The 27651-nt window shown below is 50.1% G+C and overlaps 4 protein-coding genes across 18 annotated transcripts in view; all 4 read right to left on the bottom strand.

Moving 5' to 3' along the window:
- LOC102941083 (immunoglobulin lambda-1 light chain) overlaps positions 1–7938 on the bottom strand; it is a 389283-nt gene extending 381345 nt beyond the window's left edge. The window contains exons 1-2 of the mRNA XM_043529665.1: positions 7811–7938; positions 7374–7698 (exon numbers count right to left, since the gene is read on the bottom strand). Coding sequence (XP_043385600.1) covers positions 7374–7698; positions 7811–7934 — 449 coding nt within the window. The 5' untranslated portion in view covers positions 7935–7938. The remainder of the gene's footprint in view (positions 1–7373; positions 7699–7810) is intronic.
- Positions 1–27651, bottom strand: part of LOC102937026 (immunoglobulin lambda-1 light chain) — a 537592-nt gene that overhangs the window by 389173 nt on the left and 120768 nt on the right. The window contains exons 1-2 of one of the 12 annotated variants that reach the window (XM_043529629.1): positions 20915–20999; positions 20079–20382 (exon numbers count right to left, since the gene is read on the bottom strand). The exons of 9 other annotated variants lie outside the window; for them this stretch is intronic. In XM_043529629.1, the coding sequence (XP_043385564.1) occupies positions 20079–20382; positions 20915–20984 (374 nt within the window). In that variant the 5' untranslated portion in view covers positions 20985–20999. Of the gene's footprint in view, positions 1–925; positions 1229–1373; positions 1446–20078; positions 20383–20547; positions 20652–20914; positions 21000–27651 lie in introns of those variants that run through there. 2 more of the 12 variants (XM_043529645.1, XM_043529653.1) reach the window with 2 other exon arrangements.
- The window catches only part of LOC102941305 (immunoglobulin lambda variable 3-21), a 550568-nt gene that overhangs the window by 410017 nt on the left and 112900 nt on the right, over positions 1–27651 (bottom strand). The window lies entirely within an intron of this gene.
- Positions 1–27651, bottom strand: part of LOC122461352 (immunoglobulin lambda-1 light chain-like) — a 567620-nt gene that overhangs the window by 438514 nt on the left and 101455 nt on the right. Inside the window, exons 1-2 of one of the 2 annotated variants that reach the window (XM_043529713.1) lie at positions 24637–24712; positions 24192–24492 (exon numbers count right to left, since the gene is read on the bottom strand). The exons of the other annotated variant lie outside the window; for it this stretch is intronic. Coding sequence (XP_043385648.1) covers positions 24192–24492; positions 24637–24682 — 347 coding nt within the window. The 5' untranslated portion in view covers positions 24683–24712. Of the gene's footprint in view, positions 1–24191; positions 24493–24636; positions 24713–27651 lie in introns of those variants that run through there. 2 annotated transcript variants of the gene reach the window in all.

Below are 27651 nucleotides of genomic sequence, written 5' to 3'. Positions count from 1 at the left end.
GTATATACGGGGTGGGGCATCACCAGTCAGTCAGTGAGACATAAGGACAAAATGAGGTGAAGTTGGAGCCCAACTGCGCTATTGTGAACCTTGTTTTATTGTGTAATTGTGAAAGTGTACTTGTGCTTTAATACCTGAAGAGTGTAAGTAGTGACTAAACAAGGACATATTTAATGAGACGCCAGAGATCTCTTTCGAACCCATTTGCTTATATATGGCATCAATAAATACAGATTTACAGATCCTAGCATGCAAATGTATCGTCTTTTATGACCAGGGATAAATCATGCATGCAAATTGTGCATCAAAGTCATGAAATGGGCTATAAATGCAATAAAAATATTCAAAACAAATGGGGGGATGGAGCACCAAAGGCTCCTCGCTGGGGCACCAAACGGTCTAGGACTGGCCCTGCCTCCAGATAGTCTAGAGAGATCTACAATTATCTCAAGTTCTAGGGCCCTAAGGCCTTCAACTTCCCAAAGCCCTTCCTTTGGGACGCATATTACAGAGGGGTGTGTTGCTAATGCTATTGGGCGATCTTATCCTGCCACCTCCTGGTCTGTATAAAGTCTCTGAGGGCCTAGATCGTATGAGGTCCTGACTGCCTCTCAGTTGACCTCAGTCAAGTCCCAACTCTTGTGTCTCTAAACAGCCCCAGTGCTCTCAGCCTCCCCGACTTCCCGACATACTTCCTGTTATTGCTTCGGTCACAGCTCAGAGGCCCAGCACTCTGCAGAGACCTGATTTGTACTGAAAAGGACATGGGCAGTGTTGTTTCACAGGTTTGGAAACTGTGATCCCTTGTATGGGTCCTTTAACCATGTTTCGGGTTTGGGACAGGAGTTACTGGGTGAAGATCTATGGCCCGTCTTGCAGAGGGAGGTTCTTGTATCACTTCCCCACCTGACTGTATCACTGTGCTGAATGCTCACAGCCCACACAGAGCAGTAATAATCAGCATCATCCTCCGTTAGCGCCCCCGTGATGGTCAAGGACATGGTGTTACCCGATCTGGAGCCAGTGAAACGCTCTGGGATCCCCGAGAGTCTGGTACTTGTGCTGTACATGATCAGTCGAGGAACATTCCCCAGTCTCTGTTGAACCCAGAACGGGTGGTTGTGATCAGTGAGGGCCCCACTGCTCAGGCTGCAGGAGAGGGTCACGGTCCCTGCGGGAGACACTAACTCGGACGCCTTCAGCGACTGGAGCTGCTGGGAACTGAAACCTAAAAGGTGAAAAACAAGCTGATCAGAACTCCCCCTAGCACGGAGCAGAACCGCCATTCTCAGCGCTGCCTGCAGAGAGAGCAGCAGCGACAGCTGGTTATAAATTCCTATTTTGCTTCATTCACCAGATCAGCCCCCCCTTACCAATGCAGTAAGTGAGCAGCATGAGGAGCAGAGGGGCCCAGGCCATGATGGGAATCCAATGAGCTCGGCTTCCTGTGGCAAACGGGTCTCTGGCTGGAACCCACCGATTCTCTCTTATATCCCTGAGCTGGAGAACGGCCCCTTCATGCAAATCTATGGCTCACTCCAAGGCTCTTGCCTCTCCAGTCCTAGCTCTGTTGTAAGGGGGCAGAGCCAACCCAAGGGAGGTTGTTCCAATGGGCTGAGCGCACAGAGCAGGCAGAGTCCCGCTCTCTGCTCTCCCGATAACCGTGTGCTCTCTGATCATTCTGGCTTCAGTAAGACACATCGTGGGGTTGTTTGGATTAAGGTGGGCTATTATCAGCAGGAGAAAAAAACCTTTTGTAATGATAATCAGGATGGCCCATTTCAAACAGTTGACAAAAAGGTGTGAGTAACAGTAGGTGGAAAATTAGCATGGGGAAATAGTTTTTAGTTTGTGAAATGACTCATCCACTCCCAGTCCTTAATAATAACAGCCCACCTTAATCGATGGGTCTCGTTAAGAGTTGCTATGGCAACCCCCATTTTTTCATGTTCTCTGTATATATATATCTTCCTACTGTATCTTCCACTGCATGCATCTGATGAAGTGGGCTTTAGCCCACGAAAGCTTATGCCAAAATAAATTTGTTAGTCTCTAAGGTGCCACAAGTAGCTCACTCTTTCTGCTGATACAGACTAACAAGGCTGCTACTCTGAAATCTATAACCTATGGACTAATTCTGAAAGAACTCTTTGCAACTACAAAGCTCACCATCTCTACTATAAAACTGATCTCAGAACTGCACTCATGTCTCTATGCATACTGGTCTTTTAACCAATACTCTCTCTCTCTCTCTTTTCTTTTGAAATACATTTTAGTTCAGTTAATAAGAATTGGCTGTAAGCTGTATTGGGGTAAGATCAGAAATATTCATTAACCTGGGAGGTAATGTATCCGATCCCTTCAGATTGGTAGAACTTTCTTATATGATCAATAAGATTTTCGGTAACCCTCATCATATTTGACTTGGATGTCTGGGTGGAGGCCTAAGGATGGGTTGCTTTAAGGGAACTCTATTTTGGCTTCTGGGTAACTTGTAAGGTATTATAGAAGCTGTTTTGAGGCTAGCTTGGTGAATGTAGGTACTGGGAAGACCACCGACTTTGGGGATTGTCTGCCCCAGTCTTTGCAGTTTACCCTAATTGAGTAACCTCAGTGTGGCTCCTGTGGGAGGAGAGGCTGAATCTGTCCATTCCTGTCATCTTGACTTCCACATATTGTCCCAGAGCTTCAGGGCTTGCTTACGGCCCCTCAGTTTTGAGAGTGGAGACACTTTCATCCAGCAGATGCAACACATGAAAATATCTGCAAAGACGGCCCCATGTGGATTCTATCCTCTGGCCCAGCAGGCAGCCAGTCATGGGGCCTTTCTTGCATAGGATTCTCCATCACCACTGATTCCTCTGTCCCTTCGCAGTCTGCGGTGCCAACTCTCTCCAGGGAATAATGGGCTAGGCAATAGCACTGCTAAGAAGGATCTGTGGGTTATAGTGGATTACAAATTGAATATCAGCCATTGTGAAACAGGGATATATTCTGAGGTGAATTAACAAGAGTTTTATATGTAAGACACATTTGCCAGCCCGTCACAACCTATGGGGTGTTTTCCTCTGTTCGCATCTGATCTCATCATTGGGTCGAGCACCCCCACTCCAGCAGCACAGTAATAACCAGCATCATCCTCTGCTAGGGCCCCAGCGATGGTCAAGGACACGGTGTTACCAGACATGGAAGCAGTGAAACGCTCTGGGACACCAGCAGCTCTGGCAGCGAGCAGCGTGAGGAGCAGAGGGGCCCAGGCCATAGTGGGGAATCCAGATGAGCTCGGCTACCTGAGGTAAACGGGTCTGTGGCTGGAACCCTCCAATTCTCTCTCAAAGCCCCAGAGCTTTCCTGATCACTGCCAGGTACTGCGCCCCACTCTTCCTCTTCCCTCTTGACAAGGCTCCCAAACACCCTAGGAAGCCTCTGTCCCATGCGTCACGTGCTGGGCACTCTAGAAGCCCTCCTGGTGCCTTGTCGAAGTGGTAGGAAGGCAGAAGGTTTCCAGCTTTTCCCTGTTAGCATGGAGCACCAGAAGGCCCTGCAGGAAGATGGATCTTTCTTTGACAGTCGCTTTCCTTCCCCTCTTTCCAGGAGCAGCCTTTTTCCTGGCAGTGAACAAGTGAACTCAATCGCAAAAGCAGTGACCTTCCCCTGCCCTGCTTTGCCAAGGGTTTGTGACAGAACCAGAGAATCGTCTGAGCCATACAAGGGTACAAGCCCCCTTCCCTGGCAGAATCCTTCCTCCTGCTCTGCCTCTGTCACTTCTTTGGCATTTATTTCTTCCATTCTTCTTTCAAACCCTACTGCTGGAGCAGGGCACAGTGCAAGAGGCTGGAGGTTTTATCTCAGTTCCCCTGGTGGATGTCTCACTGTGGTAGGCCTTCTGCTTACTGTCCCATGTATAGCAGTAATAGTCAGCCTCATCCTCTGCCTGCACCCCAGAGATGACTAAATTCCAGAGGTTGTTGGAGGAGTCAGGGGAGACTGTGAATCGCTCTGGGATCCCTCTGCCTCTGCCCTGGTCACCGCTGGTGTAATAGTGGTACACAAACCGTGGGGCACTGCCCGACTTCTGCTGGTACCATCGCACCCTGTCATTGCCGATGCTGTACCCACTGCTCAGAGCACAGGAGAGCTTTACCCTAGTTCCTGGACGTTCTTCCACTGAGAGCGGCTGAGTCACCACGAGCTGGGAGCTGGCGCCTACAACAACAAGACCATACACACAATTGCCACAAATGTTAGCCTCAGCTCCCATGGGCCTTTACGTCCCAGAGAAGAGCCTTGGGCCAGCAAAGCCTGGTCTAGCGGGGTGTCCTCACCTGTGCACCATGCCCCCAGGAGAACAATCACAGGAGCCCAGAGCATTGTGCAGAGATTTCATGCACCCAGGAGAAGCTCTTCAGACACCCTGGAACCTGCTCCATGCTCCCGGCTTAAATTTCCCTCAGCAGAACCATCCCGAGCCTTTATGCAAATCTGCACAGCTGTTATTGGCTCTCTGCCTCAGTGGTAGGGCATCATGGGAAAATCAAAGCCCGGAAAACTCCATCCTGCCTACCAGCCATCTGACCCCGATGTAGGAAGCAGCTTTGTAGTCAGTGAGGGAGTGGCAACAAGCTCCACTGAGACATGCCATTGGGGACGGCAGTCCCTGGCAGACTCAGCTGCAGGGCCAAGGTTGGGGATTTCCAAGGCTGTCACTAAGGGAAGAGCCTCTAGACAGCACCAGATTTTGAGGAAGGCAACCGCCTGGGGTGCCAAGTTTGGGGAGCGTTGGCCTCGGGGAGCTGGCTTTGTTGTTAGCAACAAAAGAGAAAATAAAATGTTTGAAGTAAAACGTTTCAGGTATTCCGTATATGGCTTCTTTTTTCACTGATCACCGAGAATGTTCTGGACCTTTGTAGAATCTCGTGAAACCTTCCAGACTTTCTGAGAAGTAAGAGTGTTGTCAGCCATGTCCTCGTGGGTATATAAGGGGCGGGGCGTAACCAGTCAGTCAGTGAGACACAAGGATAAAATGAGGTGAAGTTGGAGCCCAACTGCAGTATTGTGAACCTTGTTTTATTGCGTAATTGTGAAAGTGTACTTGTGCTTTAACACCTGAAGAGTGTGAGTAGTTACTAAACAAGGACATATTTATTGAGATGCCAGAGACCTCTTTCGAACCCATTTTGCTTTTATATGGCATGAATAAATACAGGTTTACAGATCCTAGCGTGCAAATTTATTGTCTTTTATGACAGGGATAAATCATGCATGCAATTTGTGCATCAAAGTCGTGAAATGGGCTACAAATGCAATAAAAATACAGGAATCAAAACTTTAACAAATAGGGGCATGGTGATGCTGAAGACTCCCCTCGCTGGGGGTGCCATTTGGTCTAGGGCCAGCCCTGCCTTAGATAGTCTAGAGAGATCCACATAGTCTCAATATCTAGGGCCCTAAGGCCTTCAACTTCCCAAAGCCCTTCCTTTGGGACTCACATTACAGAGGGGTGTGTTGCTAATGCTATGGGGTGGTCTTATCCTGCCACCTGCTGGTCTGTATAGAGTCTCTCACGGCTTAAATCCTGTGAGGTCCTGACTGCCTCTCAATTGACCTCAGTCAAACCCCAACTCCTGTGTCTCTAAACAGCCCCAGTGCTCTCAGCCTCACCGACTCCCTGACACGCTTCCTGTTATTGCTTCGGTCACAGCTCAGAGGCCCGGCACTCTGCAGAGACCTGATTTGTACTGAAAAGTGTCGTTTCACAGGTTTGGAAAGTGTGATCCCTTGTATGGATGGGTCCCCGTTAGACGGTCCCCGTTAGGGCCCAGGCACATAGCGAAAATCCACAGCAATGATCCCTCTGGACATGCTCCGCAGCATCCCATCCACACAAGCTCCAGGAGCCCAGATACCACGTGCCCTGCGTGGCAATTAAAGGGCAATACCAGAAATCAATCCCTTAATGCTCACACTGGTTTGGTATTGTATTGTTGCTGGGGAAGGACAGCTTTCTAAAAGGAATATTTTAAAGAATATTGAGGATTATTCTGAAAAGCAAATGCGGAGCCTTCAATGATCTTTACAAAGAGGCATGAGAAATAAGCGGCAGAGCCCACTGGCCTCCCAGCCTCGGCATTGTCTCAAAGGAACACAGACCAGGTTAGAACTTTGCTGCTCAGCTGGAGGGAAGTTGCACCTGGGTAAAGGACTCCAGTGGTGGCAGCTTTAAGTCCCCATGTCGGTACTGGCTTTGCTTTACACATGTGGAGTACGTGGAGCTTGGGCGCCCCCTGGGCCCAATCCGGGGAAGTGCTGAGCACATGCAGCTCTGGTGGAAGTCAGTGGGAGTTGGGAGCCCCCAGCACCAGAGAGGTGGGCTCAATCTGTCTGTTTCCAGGAGGAAAACTCCATGCAAATAGGAACATCAGCACTAGCGTCTGTGAGGGCGCTGTCGGAGAAGGAAGGTGAGATTACCCTTGTCTGTGTAACTCAAGAGACCACGACTGGAACAGTGTGTCCAGGTCTGGGGTCTGCAATTTTAAAAGGCCCTTGACAAGGTAGAGAGGGTTCAGAGAAGAGCAACGTGAATATTTCAAAGCCTGGCAAACACTAATCGTCGGCTGAGTGACTTTATCTCTCACTATTTAGTCTGTCAAAGAGAAGGTTAAGAGGTGACTTGATCAGATACTCAGGGCTGTTTAATCTAGCAGACCAAGGCAGAACGAGATCCAATGTCTGGGAGCTGCAGTTAGAAAAATACAAACTGGAAATGACATGCACAGTAGTTAAGCACTGGAGCAGATGACAAAGGGCTGTGGTACATGAAGCCTGAGCAGGGTCTTTCGAAAAGAGATGGGCGAGTTCCACCAGATGTTTTGGGCGTGAGGCAGGAAATACTGCTTGAAATTCTGTGGCCTCTCTCACACTGGAAGTCAGGCTGGATGATCACAATGGTCCCTTCTAGGCTGCAATTCCGCAGAACTATGATCCGGAGCTAGAAGTGTAATTACGGTACCAGCCATTAGCCAGAAGAGATCTTCAAAAAACAGCTTCGACTGGTCCCATATCACAGTATAATGCCTACTGTGGAATGGTTCCCACTGGTATCCTTGGGGCTGTGATCTCTAGTGCCCTGGTTTGATTTCCTTACTGTCTTTAACACAGTCTCTGCATCAGGCCAGTGACGTTGTGTCAGTAAAGCCCGTAGCTTTGAAAGGCAACGAGGACTGACAGGAATTGGAGATCACATTTAGCCAGGAGCCAATCCACCGGGCCATCTCATAGGAACAAGAGACACACAGATGGGCTCCAGGCACTGTGTCACTATGGGTGAGAGGGGGTTTTGTTCCTCTTCTCTATGCAGCTGTATCACTGTGTACTGGTTAGTTCTGTCATTCCAGTCTGAGCAGTAGTAATCAGCATCGTCCTCCCCTTGAGCCCTGCTGATAGTTAAAAAGCAGGTGTTCCTGGAAGTGTCTTTAGAGGCAGTGAACCGGTCAGGGACACCAGAGCCTTTATGCTGGGTAGAGTCATCCTTGTAAGTCAGCAGGTATCTTGGTTTCTCCCCTTGCTTCTGCTGGTACCAGCGTATGTAGGCATTGCTGATGCTGTATCCACTGCTCAGAACACATGCGAGTTGGGCAGTTTCTCCTGGAGTCACTGACATAGTGAGTGGCTGAGTCAAAGTTAACTGGCAGCTGGAGCCTGAAACAAAACAGAAGCACAGGTCACCTACGTGTCTGTAAATGTGGGTGTGCCATGCACCAGGCACACTTCCTGACCTAGTTTCTGAGATCAAGCATGCAGTTATATTTACCTGCCCAACAGGCTACCAGAACGAGCAGTGTGGTGACCCAAGCCATCCTAGGAACCGCACACCCAGCCAAAGCGGTCTCTGAATTCAGTGGTGCCTTCTCCGCTTGCTTCTTAAACCCTGTCATGTGAGCAGACATCCTGAATGCAAATCTGGACGCCTCTGATAGGCTCCAAGTAATCCTCAGCTCACTAGCACCCACCCCACAGACAGCCGGGAGACAGTCGGTGCGTTGCTGGGCTAGGAGTAAGTGGTGACGGCCTCAGGTATTTTTATCCCATGAGGACACCCTTGAAAAATGTTTCCACCAGATTCCCCACAGCTGTTCAATTGGTTTGTTGCACTGTACAGTGGGAGGGGAGGACAATGGATTCCCCTGACCCTGTATCACTGGAGTCACTGCTGAAGGCAGGACACCGGCCCAGTGGGGCGGATAATCTGTTCCAGTGTGGAAGGGTCGTTCCCTGGCAGAGTTTATTTGTGGCTCTGGTCTCCAGTGGGTTCTCTGCATTATCCCCCACAAGTGCAGAAGCTCAGTACCTTGCGCTGCATGGGACGGAGAAGGGGCGGCTGTGAAGGAGCTCGGGAAAGCCATGATCTGCCTCTGTCTAATGGTCTGTACAGAGCAGAGAATGATAAACTGCCAATCGAGAAGCTGCACCAGGTGCTGTTCAGCTTATCCAGCAAGGAGCAGCAAAGTAAGTCGGCCCTCGCAGCCGTACAGGGAGAAGTGGCCACCCTTCCACAGACGTCTAATGAAAAGCCTGTGTTGTGGAGGCCTCTCTGCATTTCATACACATTTCCAAGCACCGTTAATAACCACTTTGCTAATGAGCTCCTGGGGGGTTGCAAGAGGAAGAGCCCTGACCAGCCGCAAAGCAGCCCGGGCCCTGCTGCCACAGGAAAGGGATGGTTTAGGGTTTCAAGGCCTGGCACAATAGACAAGCCAACGTTCTACCTCTGGCAGTATCAACATCTCAGCATCCTGGGATGGCGCTGGAAACAGAATCTACCCAGCCGTTTCCCGGAGGTTTTTATTCTGGATTACATGGATATTATCTCGGAAGTGTCTGACATTACCAAGATGTTGCTGCTCAGGGCATTTTTACTGCAATGAGAGGGATCTTTCAAAAATGAAAATCCATCAGTTACTGGGAGTTACTCCAGCTGCGTTCCATTGATACCGCAGGTGAAGTGACTTGCTCAGTTTAGAGAAAACAACTTTTCAGTGTGAGAAGGAGATAGATGGTTTCAGAGCCAACCTTTATTGGTGTTTATGACAACTACGCATCAGTTCTTGTGATCAGCTTCAACATTTCTGACTTCCCCTATGATAACACTTATTATTACGCTTGGCACAATTCAATTTTTGAATATAATTTTGACAGATAATATCAATGTTTATTTTTACACTTTTTTCTATTTTTATCTCTTTAAATTTTCACAGTTGCGGGAAATTCTGGGTGGCTCAGACAACAATTATTCAATGACAGTAGATGTTGAGATTCAAAATGCTAAAGCTTTATCACCATTAAAACACAAATGATCAACACCACGTGTCAAAATACACGCAGTACATATCCTTAAATCAAACCTTTGTAAGTTCTCAAGTAGCATTTTCTTGCTTTGCCTATCTGTAAAATTTGATTATTACTCATGGAAATATTTTTGGTTGTTTTTTGTGTAAGCTGTGAAATCGACATTTACCACTAAAAATCGAATCCTTCCAAACCTACTTATTTGGTGCAGTGTCTTGTGTTTATGAAATTTCTAACTCCTGCTTTCATCACTTTTCTGACTCGCACAGAGACAATCCTTTTAGTGCATGAACCTTTCAGTGCTGCTAACCGCGAGTGTTCAAAAATCAGGACTCAGACATTAAAAATCCCGACAGTGGCTTAAAAATCAGGGGATTTTTCAACAAAATAAATGTGGGGTGCTTTTTATTTGCCTTGTGGTTCCTGCGCCTTCAGGGTTCCCATTTGCTAGATTTTCTCCACAACCACGAGGGCAAGAAAGTTATTGAAAAAATAAAAGCTGAGATTTTCCTGTGATCAGCTGTCTCCAGAAGCTCGGGCTTCAAGGAAAACCCCAAACATGATGAGATTTGCAATAAAATCATGAGTTGGTGACAACACTGATCTCGTTGCTTTTTGTGGCGGTTTCACTCCTTTGTTTCTATTTCATCTCTACAATGTGTCCGATAAGTTTTCTTTTATCGAAGTCCTCAACACAGCTGTGCTTCCGATACGAACCACTTCAGCTATGGGAAATGATCACATACTTTGACTAATCCTACCGCATTCCTAAGGACAGTCTGAAAAAAAACCTCATTAAACTGTTTCTATGTTATTTATTATTAACGTGGGGCTCATCTCACTGAATCTGGAAAATAAGCAATGACACTAGATCAATGAACTAATCATTCAGCCCGAGGTTTATGCGCCTCCATCCCAGCACATGACAATATGCATCCTGCAATTTGACTTGAAACCAGGAGTCAGCCAACTGCAAGGGCGTGGAGTGTACGGTGTATGCAAGGAGAACAGCACCTACTCCCATGGGCTTCCCATACAGTAAGGAAGTTAACACTGGGAGTAACCTGCTCTGCTAAGTTTGCCATTAGAGTGGGGATGGGGGTGGCAGTAAATTAGGTGACTGACCACTGATGTCATTCTGCTTGCCCTCTGCCCTGAGTCTGTTGCAGCAAAGCTCCTTTAGCTCAGCAGATCGTTTTACCTTCTCTCTCCCCTCCGTTCACCTCCAGGAGAAGAGAGTACTGGGCTTGGACATAGATTTGTTTTTAACACACCCCTATGGAATGGATGGTATGAACCCATTTATCTTAAACAGAAGGTGCTAAACCCCAGGAAAACGCTGGGATCAGCTGAATGGAAGAGGTCACTTTTCTGAATTCTCTTCCTCCTGGAGCATTACTTTCTTAGCAGGCTGCTGCCTCACCTGGCTGACACTGAGTGGTGGAGATGGAAATCTAGACAAGCCCTTTTGCTGCTGAGACTAAGATCAGGTCTGTGCAGTTCGGGAGCAAATCCTCAGATTTCTGAGCTGGCTACTCTGGATTTATAGTTTTTGGGAGAATTCCTGCCCAGGGGAGGTTCCCTTCTTCTGATAATTGTACAAACAGGAACGCTGCTGTCTTGAAACAATAGAATAGATGTGGATTCTTTTTAAGAAAACAGGTAAGAAAATCAACTGTGTGTGTGTGTGTAAAGTTGTAGCATGACCAACTGCTTTACACTGCACAGACTCACTCCCAGTAACACACTAATCCCTGCCTGGAGAACACTCTGTTAATCCTTCTCACACATCCTGGCGCTCTGCAGGGAAGCAACTCACATGGCATTGGGCTAACTCCTCAGCATCTAAAGAGTTCAGCCTGATGTCACCGAGCACTTGGAAGGAGACAGCCTGTTTCTTTATTGTTTTGCTGGCTGTTCACCACTGATTCTGCTTTATCCTTTTGCAAGCAATTTTTTTTTGTTATTGCCCTGGTGTTTCCTTCAAGCGAAGGAAGAGCAGAGAAGATGAAATGCCATGTAATAGGGAGACACCGTCCTCCTGCGGGAAAGTTATTGGTGAAGAAGCCAAAATACCAACTTACAAATAAAACAGAGAGTTGGAGAGCACCTTCTAGCAGCTGGGACTAGACCAGAACCAGAGTAAACTCATCATCTTGAAATATTTCACTCATTGTGGTGTCTCAATGTTCCTGTCTGTGAATTTACAAACCTACTAACTCAGTTATCTACTGTTCTCTTCTGTGGGTTTAGTAACTGACCTTTACATATGACTATTTCAGCACTTTTACATTATCGTGTAGCTTTTTAAAATCAACTACACAAGCCTTCCGTGCCATATAATGGATCATCTCATACACACCTGACAGGTCAGGTAAGCCAAGCTCTGGCACAGGGAACAGCCTCACCTCTGAGATCAGAGAGCTAGCCCCACTAAACCAAGCCAAAGGGCTCTATACTGGTCTAGCTCTCCTTCATCCTAGAATGCACAGGGCCCCTAACTCAGCCTAACCCTCATAACAGAGTGACTCTCCCCTGCTCCCCCTTCTCATAGTGCCTGGTTTCCCCAGTAATGAGCAATTAGCTCCAGCTGAATCCAGCCCCTGACTGGGCTCCCCAGCAATCACTGCAGTGAAGCCAGACACCTGCTGAAGACTCCCTGCTGAGGGAGAGGGTTTTAACTCTCCCCAGGTATGGCCAGCGCTTCCCCCCCACAAGCCTCTCCACTGCCCCTAAAAAGGCAGACTGGATACAGGTCAATAGCTATGAAGACTGTCAGTGCACAGACAGGGTGGTTGGAGCTCACGCTGTCCAAGAGCTCCCTTAGAAGTGACTGGTCCCCACCTCTCACAACCATTGATCCAGCGCTTTCTCGCTGGCTTTCCCCAGTTAAGGACACTTCCAAACCTCACTGAGTGTCAGCTGGCTGCTGTGACGTTTCCACACACACACAAAGCCAAACACGTATTTGGCCGTCTAGATGACTTATTTCAAGGAAAATAGCAAAGAAAGAACAAATGACAAGTCTCCGGGAGAAATCGCACGCACTCGGGAGATAGCGAGCGTACACATCGCTACCCTCCACAACTGGAACACAAAAGGGCTGCTGATGCACCGCTGCCATGGCAACAGCAGGGAGTCCATGTTTAATGGTGCACAGCCCAGAGAACAGACTGATGACGTCTGTGTTCAGTTACACGGCCACATGCGTCACATCAGTCTTCTGTGCCTTGCTCTGCTGTAGTGTGTGTCCTTCTGCCCCAGTATGGGCTGCTGCTCCCACCCCCAGCCCTCAGCTCACACCAGCAGGGCTTGGGGGCCTGACCCGGTGACATGTGGAACATCCCCAGTTCTCACCGGCTTCAAGTGGGAGACGGGAGGCCCTCAGCATCGCACAGGTTCAGGAAATACATTGGTGGACAGGTTTCATTTCCTGGAGTCCCTAAGAGCACTTGGACATTTATCAGCAGCTCACTTGGCAAGAAGCTGACCGTGGTGTGTGGCCCAACTGTGCGCTGTGGGACCACTTGTTTGAAGCCCTGGCATGACTGGTTCTCGGCCATAGTGAGGCTGCCTTTGCAGATGGGCCTGAGCCTGACCCAGAATGTCAGATCCAGTGCTTCATTTGCAATGAAAGACGTGCCGGGGCTCAAGCAATTTTTTTTTCTGACGTGGTAAAAAAAAAATTGGCAAGCCCAGAGGTGCCGGGGCTACAAACTGCCGAGCCCAGAGGCTCCGGGGTTGAGCCCTTGCAAGGCCTGGCACGCAATAGGCACCGATCGGATCCGTTCCTGCCACAGAGCACACTAGCAGAGTTTGGATATGGCTGTGATTCCAGTTCCAAGCCCCCTGGCTCCAGCCTGTCTCTCCCTCTGCGACCTGCCTGGTGAGAACCTCCATCCTTCTCTCAGGCGCTGCGGTGAGGCAGGGAATGGGGGTTGTGAGTGAGGAGCAGAGGAACGCTGAATGGTCTCTGTGCCCAGTGTCAGCAGCAGGGCGGCAGGAAGCAGAGAAGTGGAGAAGTCAGTTGTTCTGGGAGTCAGGGGCTGAGGGGCAGCCAGAGCTCTTCTAAAGGGAGTGAAGGACAAAATCGGAAGGTGTCGCCTCAAATACGCAAGGAGGCTGAAGTTGGTTCCTTATTCCCGATTTCTTATTCCAAGACACACGTCTTTCCACTGTTCTCCTGACACCTACCGAGCTCACTTTAGCAAAGCACCCCTCCCCCGTGTGGATGTTTAGGGTAACAGGGGGTTGTGCCAGGATTACAACCCATATAAAGTTCCTTGTGGCCAGGCAGACAGCTCCAAATTATGGAGGAATTCCAGGTCATGAAGAAACTTCCCTTCTGAGCAAAACTGAGTCCCATTCACTACATCCACACAGCATTTGGACAGACTCGGGCGAGTGGATCTCACACTCATGCTCTAAAACCAGCTCTATCCCCAGCGCTGTGAAGCTGCAGCTTGGGCTAGGGCTGAAAACTAGCGGGTGGGATAGAGGAGAAAGGTTGTGTCGTCCTCTTTAGCCTTTCCCCCCCTGCACACACCCTCAACTCCTCATTTCCGGCCCCCCTGCAGAGCCTGCACCCCGCCAGAGCTGTCACCCTCTCCCGCACCCCAACCCCAATTTCGTCATCATTCATGGCTCGCCGTACAAGTTCGATACCCAGACGTGCCCACCCCATGCTAGACATTGTCTGTCCCAAGGAGCCTCACTACAGCTGGCAAAACCGGGGGACAACGATGACACCTAGCGGTCACTGGTATATTCTCCAATGGCTTCAGCCTGTGGGTCACTTTCTTATCAAAGAGATTTACTGGGGCGACCTCCCCTTCTAATTCCCAGGCCCAGTCACACACCTTCCCGGGGTCACTGCTAGGACAGTGTTAGTGATACAAAACAGAAAGAAACTCACTTCAGTGTGATGGGTGGACCTGCCTGGTTGTGGCCCTGCCCCAGTTTCTCTCTGTGCTGTTCATTTCCTTCCCTGGGATAAGGCTTTATGTTTCTTCGTACCAAGTCTCCTCTGGTTTCCTGCAGCCTCCAGTGGTTTAATCTCCCCACATCTCTTTGCAGTGTCATTCTGCCCTCCCATATGTTGGCCACCCTCCAGAGTTGGGGTCATGTCGGTTGCATACGCGATAGCAATTCATTCCAGTTATTCTCCCTAACAGAAAATGCATCCTTGGTTGCATAGCACCCGTCTGATCAAGTATCGTTCACACTCAGGCATCCTGTGACCTGGAATATCTATATTCATGTTCATGGCTTAAACACTATTATTGGCTATAATGCCACTTGGTATAATCCCCGATGACAGATACCCCCAGCCCATCCCAGGTGGAGCCGGCCCAACCCTTCCTCCCCAGGGTGTGTCCGGCTTGGGAATTCACGCAGCAGGGGTTTCAAGAAGCCCACCCGTGGAAACACATCCCAGCTCTCCCAAGTCCCTTCCCATCTCAATGCCTCTGCGCAGGAGCCAGACCCACTAGAGACACGGTGCTCGTCTGGAGTGCTGGCTTGGGGTCAGCAACCACCTGGAGTCGTCCCACCATTCTAAGGGCAGCTTGGCCAGCCCAGGTGGGCAGTGGACAGGGCCACAGCCCCTGTGGATCGCTAGCATTGGGCAGCAGCGATGGGGAAAGCACAGGCTGCTCCTTTCACCGGCCCCTGCCTCCCCAGCGTCCTGTGAGGCCTTCTCCTATGCCCGCCCCATGCCAGTACAATGCCTCAGCGCATCCCCACAGGGCAGCTCCTCCCTGGCTGTCCACCCCCCAAAGAAGGCACACAGAAGCTACCTCACCATTTGCTCTTGATTTCGGATTGTAACACCTGTGACGGGGGAGAGACAGTTCATTTCGCTGCAGGGCCTCAGGCAGCACAAGGACACAGTGAGACCAGCGTGGAGGAGTTTCACTTGAGCTGCAGTGGGAGGTTTTGGTCTCAGTTCCCCATGGGTCTGCAGCACTGTGGGATTGCCGCTGCTGTCATACGAAGCACAGTAATAGTCAGCCTCATCGTTGGCCTGGACCCAGAGATGGTTAGAGTGGCAGCATTGGCAGAGCTGTCAATGGCACCGGAGAATCGACTTGGAATCCCTGAGGGCCGCTTGCCATCCTCATATATAATCAGTACCGGAGCTCGGCCAGGGCTCTGCTGGTACCAGGAATTCCAGCTACCGCTGATGCTGCCGCTGCTCCTGGCACAGGAGATCGTAACCATTTGCCCAGGAGATGCTGATACGAGGGCGGCTGAGTCAGCACAACCTGGGCATCAGAACCTGGAACAGAATCAATCACAAAGAGAAGACAGAGTCAGAGGAGCTTCAGCGCTGCAACAGGAGTAAGAGGAAATTAAATATGCGTCGTTGGTAGCATAGCACCCGTCTGATCCAGTATCGTTCACACTCAGGCATCCTGTGATCTGGAACTTTTCAGCTTGGAAAAGAGACGACTGGGGGGATATAATAGAGGTCTATAAAATCAAGAATGGTGTGGAGCAAATAAATAAGGACGTGTTATTTACCCCTTCTCACAACACAAGAACTAGGGGTCACCCAATGATATTAATAGGCAGTAGGTTTAAAACAAACAAAAGGAAATATTTCTTCACACAACGCACAGTCAACCTGTGGAACTCCTTGTCAGAGGATGTTGTGCAGCACCCACAGGCCCTAGTCACCCACCCTTAGGCTTTTGGCTCCCTAGTCGTCAACTTTCTTGAGTGGAGACCCACCTCTCTCCCCCTCCTGACCAAGATATTTCCAGGCTGAACAGTTCCCTGCCTTCACTATTCCCAACAAAAGACAGTCTGCCTCTCCAGGCCTGCTTGCTTTCTCCTCAGAGACTAATTACATTGCAATTGCCCATACTTCTAATTTACCACACGGTTCATCCTAAGCAAACCTATTTAATTCTTAAGGAAAAAGCGTGCGAGAGAAAACATGAAAAACAGTAAAAGAAACTACATGCCTGCTAGTCAGCTTACAGGAGCTCCCTGCCAGCCCAACCTCCACGAGAGCTCTGGGCTGTGCCAGTCCTTCTGAGCCTTCCTTAAGGACCGGGGCCCTCCCTGGGCTGGAAGTCCTGTCCACTTCCTAGATCAGAACAAAGGCCCTGAGTCCACTTAAAGTCAGGCTATTTATTTACGAGTCCTTTCTTTGTCAGCTGGTCCCCGAAGAACCCACTTTGGGTCTCTGAAATGTCCGAACAGAACAGGTGATCAGCAGACGAAAGGTTCAAGATTCAGAGGCTGCGTCCCTAAAGTGGGGGTTGCAATCCCCTCCTCCCCACGACTTCCTAGGAATTCCACTTCACACGTCTCATCCCAGAAGATTAGTCCCGCCTGCTACATTGTCCAGCTTAGTAGTGTGAAGATAACAGTACCTCCCAGATAATGCGTTAAGCCTGTCTTCCTCCAAACCAAGTTCCAAACCATCCCACAATGGTCCATAGACATTTGCATTTTTAATACAATGGGCTGTTAAAATACTTAAACTTGATTCAATAAGTTTCGTCCAGGATATTGCTGGAAATTGCCACAGTCGCAGCCGTACTGACCCATCAGCGCAGGGCTGGGGGAAGCCACAGGGATTCGCAACACTGAGTGAATGAACAGGCCCCAAGTTCTATTTCCGTCTCTGGCATTGGCTTATTCTGGGACACTGGATAAGTCACTTAGCCACTCTGCCTTTTTTCTTCCTGCTGTGGAATGAGGCAATAAAACCCACCCGTGTCCTAGCGGTGTGGTGAGAATTCATCAGTCACTGTTTGCAAAGTGCTCTGAAGCTGTACAGTGCTCTAGGAACACTAGCTACTCGGTAATACTGATTCCTGTCTAGCCCATTGTTCCGTCATGTTTCCCCTGCTGTCGGATCCTGGCTTCCCCACTAATGAATGTGCGATTGTGTGGTTCTAAGTCAGAGTCCTACCCTGTGCTCTGTGGAGCACTTGCTCATGTCCTGCAGAGAACTGGCTGGTCACAGGTGCTGGTTCCTCCCCTACCGTCCAGCGGCTAAACTGTATTAAAAGAGACTAACAATACGTGCCATCCTTTCCCATTGCTGGCACCCATGTAAACACCACGCAGTGGTGTTGCCAGAGGGAACTCATGAGATTGCCAATGAAAGTCACCATGGTCCACGTGACTGAATGGGCAGCAGGTAACCCTGAGACCGGCTCTCTTTTAACACATGGTTCAGCCCATGAAAATAACCTTCCTCTGGGGTGTCCCTCAGAGGCTTGTTACCCAAGAGAGAAGCAGTGTGTAATGGATGGAGCTGTTCTAAGCTAATTAGCTGGCAGCCCTAGAGTGCATGGAAGCCTCTGTGAGGATGAGAGAGGGGCTGCTGCTGGAATAACTCATCCTACAGTTCTAAGGAAAAGGAGTTTATTAAACTTCCCGTCATTGGCTAGAGGAAAAGCTGAATCCGGCCATTCCTGTAGCCATGACTTCCAACTATTCTCCCAGAGCTTCAGGACTTGGCCGCCTCAGTTCTGAGAGTGGAAAGACTTTCATTCAGCGGATGCAACTAATGAAAATATCTGCAGACGGCCCATGTGGATTCCTCTCTTCTAGCCCTGCATGCAGCCAGTCACAGACACATTTATCCCAGGGGATTCTCCATCACAGTTGACCCCTATTTCTCTTCACAGGTCTGCTGCTGTCTCTGGGAAATAACTGGCTCAGCAGGAATACTGCTCACAAGGACCTGGTGGTTATAGTCCATCACAAATTGAATATGTGCCAACATGACGCAATTATGAAACAGGCAAATATCGTTCTGGGGTGAATTAACAGGAGTGTTGTATTGAAGACACAGGAGAGAATTGTTCGGCTCCATTTGGCACTTGTATCCAGTGTTGGGCACCTCACTTTAAGAAAGATGCAAACAAACCGGAGAAGGGCAACACAAATGTTAAAAGCTGGAGAAACATACCGATGAGGCAAGGTAAATAAAATGGGCAGGAGAAAAGATGACTATGGTGGGAACCCTGATAACAGCCTTCAAATATCTTAAGGGGTGTTATAAAGAGGATGGTGATTAATTGTTCTCCGTGTCCATTCACGGTAGGACAAGGAGTGAATGGCTTAATCTGCAGCAGGGGAGGTTTAAATGAGATATTAAGAGCTGGAGACTCTTCAGCTGGGCTGGGGGCACGTTCAGAGAGCAGGGTGCTGCCAGGCCCTGCGTCTGCACAGCGAAGGGGACTGAAGCCCTGCGCTCTCTGTTCCATTCGCACCCTGGGCACAGCTCTGAGCAGCTCAGAGAAGGAGCCATCTCGGGAGGGATCCCTCATGGTCCATGTCATGATTTGAGCATGGACGGTGGGAGACGGAGGGGGGCCTTGGGACCCAAGAACCTTAATACTCTGATGACTGGTATCTTTCCCTGCTGAGACTGTTGTTCCTGCTGCTGGTACCCTCTGCTCCAAAGACCTGATCCAACGCCCACGGAAATCAAGGGGAGTCTTTTCATTGACCTCCACAGGCTCTCGGCGCAGGTTGGCAAGAGCAGAGCTCCTGCCAAGCTCACAGCTTCTCTGTGCATCTCCACAGGGTAGCCCATTTCTGCTACGTCAGGGGGAGCGACCGACTGTCACCAGCACGGAGGGCTGGAGTTATGAGTCACCCCTCTGTACAGCCACATTAATAAAACTGAGCCCTCCTAATCCCCAGCTACCCTGTCTGTAGCTCCTCCTTCCGCTGTGCTCACGTAGGTCCTCAGTGCACGCTCATGGCCATGGCCTGCGTCACACACACTTGAGCGAACCCCTGTTCCCTGGTGCTGATCCAGGGTGTTCTCGATGCTGGGCTCTAGTCGGGATCTGCTCTGGGACGGCGTCCTGCTGCAGTCACACCAAATTTCATTCCACAGGCCACGAGCTCCAGACGCTTAGCTCTGAGGGTTGGTTCGAATCTGCAGTGCTGATGGCATTTGCAGTTCAACGCCTGGGTTAAATCCTTGAAGGGATGGGTTGGGTTGGGTTGCCCAGTACAGGTTTGAATGTTCATAGAATAATGCAGGGTCTTTCTCTCCAATGACCATTTGCAGGTTTCTCAGGAGTGAGGCAGAGCTAAGAAGCCCTCTCCCGTTAGCTGGGGTAGTGTTAGGGCAGATTGGCCAGACTCTGATCTCATTGCAGTGTAAATCAGGAAGAGCTCCATGGAAGCCCTTTGTGAATTTGCTCACCAGTGCGAAAGACAGGGCTGCCAAGTGTCACACACCTCACTTGTCTGTCAGCCTTTGGCTGCCCTGCCACGCCCGTCCATCGACCGGAATCTCACACGTCTGGCTGGGCTGTGGCCAGGAGTTCTCTCGTGGCCACCAGAGACCATTATTGTGCATGGCACCTCAGAGAGGCAACGGCAGCTGCTAAGGGCAGGTGACTCACAAAGGGTGTCTCTACGGGTATCTGAGAAGGAGTTGAAGGGGGACTAGAGAAGGGGGCAGGAACTGAGAAGGGACGGAATAGGGGACTGGAACTGAAAAGGAATGGGGGGTAAATGAGGGAAGCCAGTGCAGGGATGGGAAAATGGGGGAAGCTGTCTCATAACCCATATACCTCCGGCTGTCACTGCCTCGTTAGCTCTACAGGAAGTCATCCCCCCATATCAGAGTGAGGCATGCACATTAAACCCTGGCCTGCAGCTGCTATGCAGCGAAAAGGAAGGCTTCGTTCAACAGGGGAGTTTTCGTCTCAGTTCCCCATCTGACTGTGTCACTGTGAGGAGCACTCTCAGTCCGCACAGCACAGTAATAATCAGCCTCATCCTCGGCCTGGACTCCAGTGATGGTTAACGATGCCCTGTTACCATATGTCTCACCAGAGAAACGCTCGGGGATCCCGGAGGCTCTGCTCTTAGACTCATAGATCAGTAACCGAGGGGCCTTCCCCGATCTCTGCTGATACCAGGATGGGTGGTTTTTACTAATGAACTCCACCCCTTGCAGCGTGCAGTGCAGCTCGGCCGTCTCCCCCAGTTTCACTGCCATGGTGGAGCTTGTCTGAGTCAGCGCACTCTGGGAACTCCAACCTGGAGAGAGCAACAGAAACCAACCAATCACAACCTGCCTCTCTTGTCTGAGAAATGTTCTTCCCAAATCAGAGAGCGAGTCCCAGGATTTCAACCCAAAGTCCAGTTAGTGATCAGCCCCTGGTCTTGGGATCCATTCAGAGAAACCCCACCCTCCACCCTTACCAACGCAGTAAGTGAGCAGCGTGAGGAGCAGAGGGGCCCAGGCCATGGTGGGAATCCAGATGAGCTTGGCTTCCTGAGGCAAACAGGTCTGTGGCTGCAACCCTCCGATTCTCTCTTAAACCCCCAGAGCTGGAGAACGGGCCCTTCATGCAAATCCGCTCCCTGCTCATTGGCCGGAGAGCATGTTCTAGAGAAGAAGAAAAAAATTCAAAAGAAGTTGAGGATCAAGAGTCAGCAGAGGAACAAGGCAGCATGAAGAATGAAGAAGAGGAGAAATCTAAGGAAGAGAAGGAAAAAGACCCCTGAATTCCTAATATTTGTCCAGCCATGTACAAGTAACTGATTATGGTAGTGCTCCTCGTTGTACTATTGAAAGTCCTAATGCAACCAGGATTTGAATCCAGGTCTCCAGAACGCCCATTAGCACAGTAAGCCATTGTGTGCTACAGCTCAGTGATTTCATAAGAAGTCTGACGGCTACGGCTCTCTGCAGCGCAATCCGGCCCCGTTTGTCTTCTCAGCAATACAAGAAGTTTGCATTGCTCTTTAAAACCTTTCAGACTGATATTTAGTTATTCATTAAGGAAGTGCAGGTGTTTGGTATCCATTTCAGGCAGTGTAGGTTCCTTCAGTGTAAAGTACATTCTGGTTTAAATTTTTACAGTACCTGTCCTGTGGCCACAAAGACACTGCAAAGATGGCTGGAAGGGATGGAAGTTTTCCCAGTGAATCAGTGCGTTCATGTTTGTTTAATCAGACATGGGTGCGAGTTCTGGTGTTGCTGAGGATTCCTTCCTGTAATTTGGCCTTCACGGGGTCTGCATGTGCCTCTCCCACTCCCCTTCTCAGCGGGGCACAGGACAAAGAGCTCTGGGGCACCCTGGGCACATGTACATGGCACTACAATGGGCAGGGAGTGGGTTGGAGGACAACGGAAAATAGAGAGGGGGGAGAATCGGTTGGGGGTGTAGAACACACATCGCTCAGCATCCAGGACAGGTGGCTCCTGCCTGACCCCTTCCGCAAGTGCATTACAAGGAGTGTCTCTGGCATGAACAGGCCCCTGCAGCCCAGTCGCTCCCTCGCTCCTGTTATGGAAAACCCCTAGTTGCTGGGCACAACCTGAGCAAACAGCCCACGTGCAGGGAGGGCATGGACCCTTCCCCACCCCCACCTACCACGGAAGGGCAGAACTGCTCCATAATCCCCTGTCTAGCTCTTGCACCTCCCCTGCCTGGGGCAATTGAATGTGGATCTCCATAGCCACGGAACCAACGGCTTCAGCCCCTACCTCAAACTCCCCCTGCATGTTGGCATGGAGGAGCCCAGGCAGGGCCCATGGGGGAATGGGGAATGCATCTGGGCAGTGTCCCTGTCTCTTGCCACCTCCACATGGCAGGACCTCTCAGGCTCTGCTGCCTGACCAGTTTCTGCACCTGTCTGGGGTACTGGGGGAAGAATTTGCCCCTAAATGAGTAAAGGCCAAGTTCAAACTGGGACCAGGCCACCGAGGGTCACAAAGCCAGCCCCAACCAGAGAGAGCTCAGAGAGGAGTCACGGGATCAGTCACTGCCTGGCCTCCTTCATGATGGAAGAATGGACCCCAAGAGTGACCAGGACTCTGCCAACCGGTGCCCCCCCCTTCTGGCTGCTGTCCAGGGCGATGGCCAAGCAGAGGCGAAGGAAGATCGGTACGGTGCACACAGAAGCTGAAGCTGCCCCAGATGGAGTTTCTAGCTCCTGTTCCTTATTTCTTCTCTTTCCTTTTCTGTTTGTCTTTCCCCTCTGTCGGTCTGTCCGTCTGCTTGTGGCAACCAGCTGGAATGAGGCTGGGTAACTGTAACTCCACTGTAATATTATCACATGCCTCTGGTTCCAGTCTCCCTCCCCCAGGACGGGAACCGCGGGCTTGGCAGAGCCGTCAGCTGCGTTCAGAGTCAACCGAAAGCCACTGAACTCTGCGCTGTTCTGTGAACTGAGAGTCATAGGTGCTGGAACTAGGAGGCCTGGCGGGGGGGCTGCCGCACCACCTGGCTTGAAGTGGTTTCCATTCTATGCAGGGTTTACAGTTTGGTTCAATGGCTCTCAGCACCCCCACTATAAATATTGTTCCAGCGCCCCTGCTGAGAGGGGAGCCGGGCCTGGCAAACTAACCACCGGAACCGCCAGACACCCGGGGATTTCTGCAGCTCTAGTGACCTCTTCTGGCCAAATGACAGGTCTGTGACCTAGGCAAAACCTTTTCCTTTGCCTGAGATTCCTCCCAGGGGGACGTTACGGGCTCAGCCCAGAGCACAGGGGCTGCGCTCCCGGGGCTCTGTCAGTGGCCGTGTGGAAGAGCTATGCAGGAAATGCAGTAAAAGAGAGACTCTTCACACCATGAACATTATTATTGATTACCTGCATTGCGGTAGCACCTTAGAGCCTCTGGCATGAACAGGACCCCATTGTGCCAGGCCCTGTACAAACCCAGAACAACATGGCGGACCCTGACCCAAAGAACGCACGCTCTGGGCAGCAGACAAGATGCCAGGTGGAAACACACAGACAGGTGGTCATGCCAGGGGAGCACAAGGAAACAAGGAAGCAATAATCCTTGTCTACACACATTTCCATTCTCCAACAGAGAGTTGTCGCCCCCACTGTGAACATGGGAGCCTCTCTGACAGGAGAGTCGTCTCCCAGCAATGCTGTGAAGCCCCAGCCACAGGGTTTTCCCCAGGCTTCTGGGGAGGGGGTTGGGGGGCTGGAGGGGCAGGAGGAGGGGTCATGCTGGTGCTTGTCTATGGATGGATGGGATCAGAGTCTCAGGGGTTAGCTGGGCAATTCATTGTGCATTTCATTCATTATCACGATAGTTTAGGGCTGAGAGTTCAGCTTTTGTAGGTGCAATACAATAGGGGGGAAAGAATCAACTAAATTATAAAACATTCACAGCACTGGGCACTCTGGGTCCGTTCTCAGCTGGATAAAGCACCCTCGTTCCAGTGATACCAGGGCAGCTACACGTCTACACCTGGGAATTCAGCCCAGATGTTTTTAACCTTTCAGACAGATGTCCCACTCTGATTGTAAGTCCCAGAAGGGAGGCCCCAGTTCCCGGGCTGTGTTTGTGTGTCATGGAGATGTTTGTAAGGAGAGAAACTGCCACCCATTCAGTGCCCAGAACACTTCTCTTTGCCACTACGACCCCCAGTGCACAGAAGAAGGGCCCAATCCGGTGTCCGTGCAGTCAAGGGAACGGCTCACAGTGACTGCACTAGGTGTAGGCTGGAGCTGGCCTTACAGGGGTGGGAGTAAATCTCTTTCTCCTCTTCATCTACGTGTCTGATGCCCTCTCGGGTTCTGAGCCAGGAGCAGCGACACTGACGTGCCCAGCAAGCTTTGCCCTGTTCTAGCAGGAGCAGACCCATGGTCAGTGTAAGAGGCACCAGTCGTCCCCCTGCGCAGTGTATCCGGAGAGCAGGGAGAGAGTTGTCCCTGTCCAGAGGGGGAGGAGCTGGATTTCACAGGGAGCGATGCTCAGCTCTCTGATAGACTTCACTCATACCCCGGGCTCTGCAGCCAGCACAGCTCCCAGTGGGGCACAGGTGGGGAGGGAGGTTTTTGTATCACTTCCCCATCTGACAGTGTCACTGTGATGAGCACTCCCAGTCCACACAGTGCAGTAATAATCAGCATCATCCTCCACCAGGGCCCCCGTGATGGTCAAGGACATGGTGTTACCCGATCTGGAGCCAGTGAAACGCTCTGGGATCCCCGAGGGTCTGGTATTCGTGCTGGACATGATCAGCCGAGGAACATTCCCCAGTCTCTGTTGAACCCAGTTCGGGTAGTTGCCATCAGTGATGGCCCCACTGCTCAGGCTGCAGGAGAGGGTCACGGTCCCTCCAGGAGACACTAACTCGGATGCCTTCAGCGACTGGAGCTGCTGGGAACTGAAACCTGAAACATGGGAAACAAGCTGATCAGAACTCCCCCTAGCACGGAGCAGAACCGCCATTCTCAGCGCTGCCTGCAGAGAGAGCAGCGTGACAGCTGGATATATATTCTTATTTTGCTTCATTCACAGGATCAACCCCCCCTTACCAATGCAGTAAGTGAGCAGCGTGAGGAGCAGAGGGGCCCAGGCCATGGTGGATCCAGACGAGCTTGGCTTCCTGTGGCAAACGGGTCTCTGGCTGGAACCCTGCGATTCTCTCTTAAACCCCCAGCGCTGGAGAACGGCCCCTTCATGCAAATCTATGGCTCACTCCAAGGCTCCTGCCTCTCCAGTCTGTGCTCTGTCATAAAGGGGCAGAGCCAACCCAAGGGAGGTTGTTCCAATGGGCTAAGCGCACAGAGCAGGCAGAGTCCCACTCTCTGCTCTCCCGATAACCCTGTGCTCTCTGATCACTCTGGCTGCAGAAAGACACATCGTGGGGATGTTCAGAACCTGCTTCTCCCATTGCAATCCTGTCCTCTCAGGCCTCTGTTGTTCTTGCCACAAACCTCTTCCCAGTTTTACCAGCCCCCTGAAATCTGCAACTCTTTGCTCTTCCAGTCCTGAGCCTCTGTTGTGTCAACATTTCCAGTCATTTGTACCGGGCATAACAGGGGACACTGGTGGAACCACCAAACGGATTTTCACTTTGACATCGGTCACACTTTGAACTCCGTTCTCCAGAGGTTAATGAAATTATGCCAGATTATTCTAGTGCATGTTACAGTGAAACCCAGAGACCTAGACAGGACCATGGTTCCATTGGGCCAGGTGCTTTACAGACCCCTGTCTTCAGCTCTCTTTGCCATCAAGTTTTATCTACTGGCATGAACAAATCCCCAAATTGATTATTGCATGGTCTGGAGGAGTTAGCACAGGTTTGGGAGCCAGGAACTCTTGGGACCGGATTATCCCATCAGTGACGGGGACACAGGTCCCAGACACACCAAAGGGAGTTCCAAACCTGCATGGTCCCAAGTCCGTATTTCTGGTTCTCCCATCGGCTTATTGTGGGTATGTGTGCACAGCAAAGAAAACCCTGCGGCTGCCCCGTGCCAGCCAACTCAAGCTCACCGAGCTGAGGCTGTGAGGTTGTTCCATTGCTGTGTAGATTTCCGTGTTCGGGCTGGGGACAAGCTCGGGGATCCGCCCACCACACAGGGTTCCCACTGGTTCCCGGTCTGTGGGGCACTAGCTGGTGATCTGCAGAGAGCGGTTTGGTCACATGGTCCTGGCTCCTCCCCTGCTGTCCTGCTGCTCAACTGTATCAGAGGAGGCTAACAATATCGGAGCTCTTTTCCCAGTGCTGGTATCCATGTAAGCAGGTGATGGTGCTGCCAGGGGCACGTGACGTGATTGTCCATGGAAGTCACCATGGACCATGTGGTTGTGAATGGGAGGCAGGTCTCATCACACAATTCTAAGGAAAGGGGGTATGACACATGGCCAGAAAGGATTAAGCATCTCACAGGCTAAATGACCCAGAGTCAACCTTTAGAAACATTTTAGAAAAGTATGTAAATGGTAATTAGGGCCATTCCATTTAGATGGGCTAGAACTTTGAAATGCAATCCTGTATTGTTAGAGAATTAGAGGTGATACTAATTGCCTGTGTTTACTTATATCTTGTTAGATATTAACCATGTAAACAGACAGTTCCTGTCTATTACTATGGCTATTGATTCAGAGATCAAAAGGGAATATTAACATTTAGGTGAACCTTGGGTGAAATAATGTCCTTGTCTATATGTCCCTTCAAAGTTTGTGATAAACTGCTTAATGGATAAATTACCTTATGTTAATCCATACAGTAATTACCAGTGATGCTTAGGAAATAGAAGGTTACTTCAAAAGCCTATTGTTCACCGAGGACTATATCATCAAGAGTCTGCTAGAAAACTGCATAAAAAGACTCTTGGGACCTGATCCTTTCATCTCAGATCTGCATGATGAATTATGCTGGAGAAGCTTGAGTTGTAAGACTGAGATTTCCAGACCCACCTGGATCACCCTGAATAGGAACATTGAACTATGTAACCTATGGACTAATTCTGAAAGAACTCTTTGCATCTACAGAGCTCACTATCTCTACTATAAAACTGATCTCAGAACTGCACTCATGTCTCTATGCATACTGGTCTTTCAACCAATACTCTCTCTCTCTCTCTCTTTTCTTTTGAAATACATTTTAGTTCAGTTAATAAGAATTGGCTGTAAGCTGTATTGGGGTAAGATCAGAAATATTCATTAACCTGGGAGGTAATGTGTCCAATCTCTTCAGATTGGTAGAACTTTTTATATGATGGATAAGATTCTCAGGATCCTCATCATATTTGACTTGGATGTCTGGGTGGAGGCCTAAGGCTGGGTTGCTTTAAGGGAACTCTGTTTTGGCTTCTGGGTAACCTGTAAGGTATTATAGAAGCTGTTTTGAGGTTAGCTTGGTGGATCTAGGTACTGGGAAGACCACCGACTTTGGGGATTGTCTGCCCCAGTCTTTGCGTAACTTCAGTGTGGCTCCTGTGGGACCCCGGTCACAAGGGGTTTCTTAAACTTCTGATCATTGGGTAGAGGAGAGGCTGAATCTGTCCATTCCTGTCATCTTGACTTCCACATATTGTCCCAGAGCTTCAGGGCTTGCTTAGGGCTCCTCAGTTTTGAGAGTGGAGACACTTTCATCCAGCAGACGCAACACATGAAAATATCTGCAAAGACGGCCCCATGTGGATTCTATCCTCTAGCCCAGCAGGCAGCCAGTCATGGGGCCTTTCTTACTTAGGATTCTCCATCACCACTGATTCCTCTGTCCCTTCACAGCCTGCAGTGTCCACTCTCTCTAGGGAATAATGGGCTAGGCAATAACACTGAGAAGGATCTGGGCGTTTTAGTGGATCACAAGCTGAATATCAGCCATTGTGAAAGAGGTAAATATTCTGGGGTGAATTAACAAGAGTTTTATATGTAAGACACATTTGCCAGCCCGTCACAACCTATGAGGCGTTTTTCTCTGTTCCTCTTCCGATCTCATCATTGGGTCGAGCACCCCCACTCCAGCAGCACAGTAATAACCAGCATCATCCTCTGCTAGGGCCCCAGCGATGGTCAAGGACATGGTGTTACCA

The sequence above is a fragment of the Chelonia mydas genome, chromosome 15 (genome assembly GCF_015237465.2).
Source record: "Chelonia mydas isolate rCheMyd1 chromosome 15, rCheMyd1.pri.v2, whole genome shotgun sequence".
Classification (NCBI taxonomy): Eukaryota; Metazoa; Chordata; order Testudines; family Cheloniidae; genus Chelonia; species Chelonia mydas.
The sequence above is the reverse complement of the archived record's forward strand: the minus strand, read 5'-3'. Positions and strand labels throughout refer to the sequence as shown.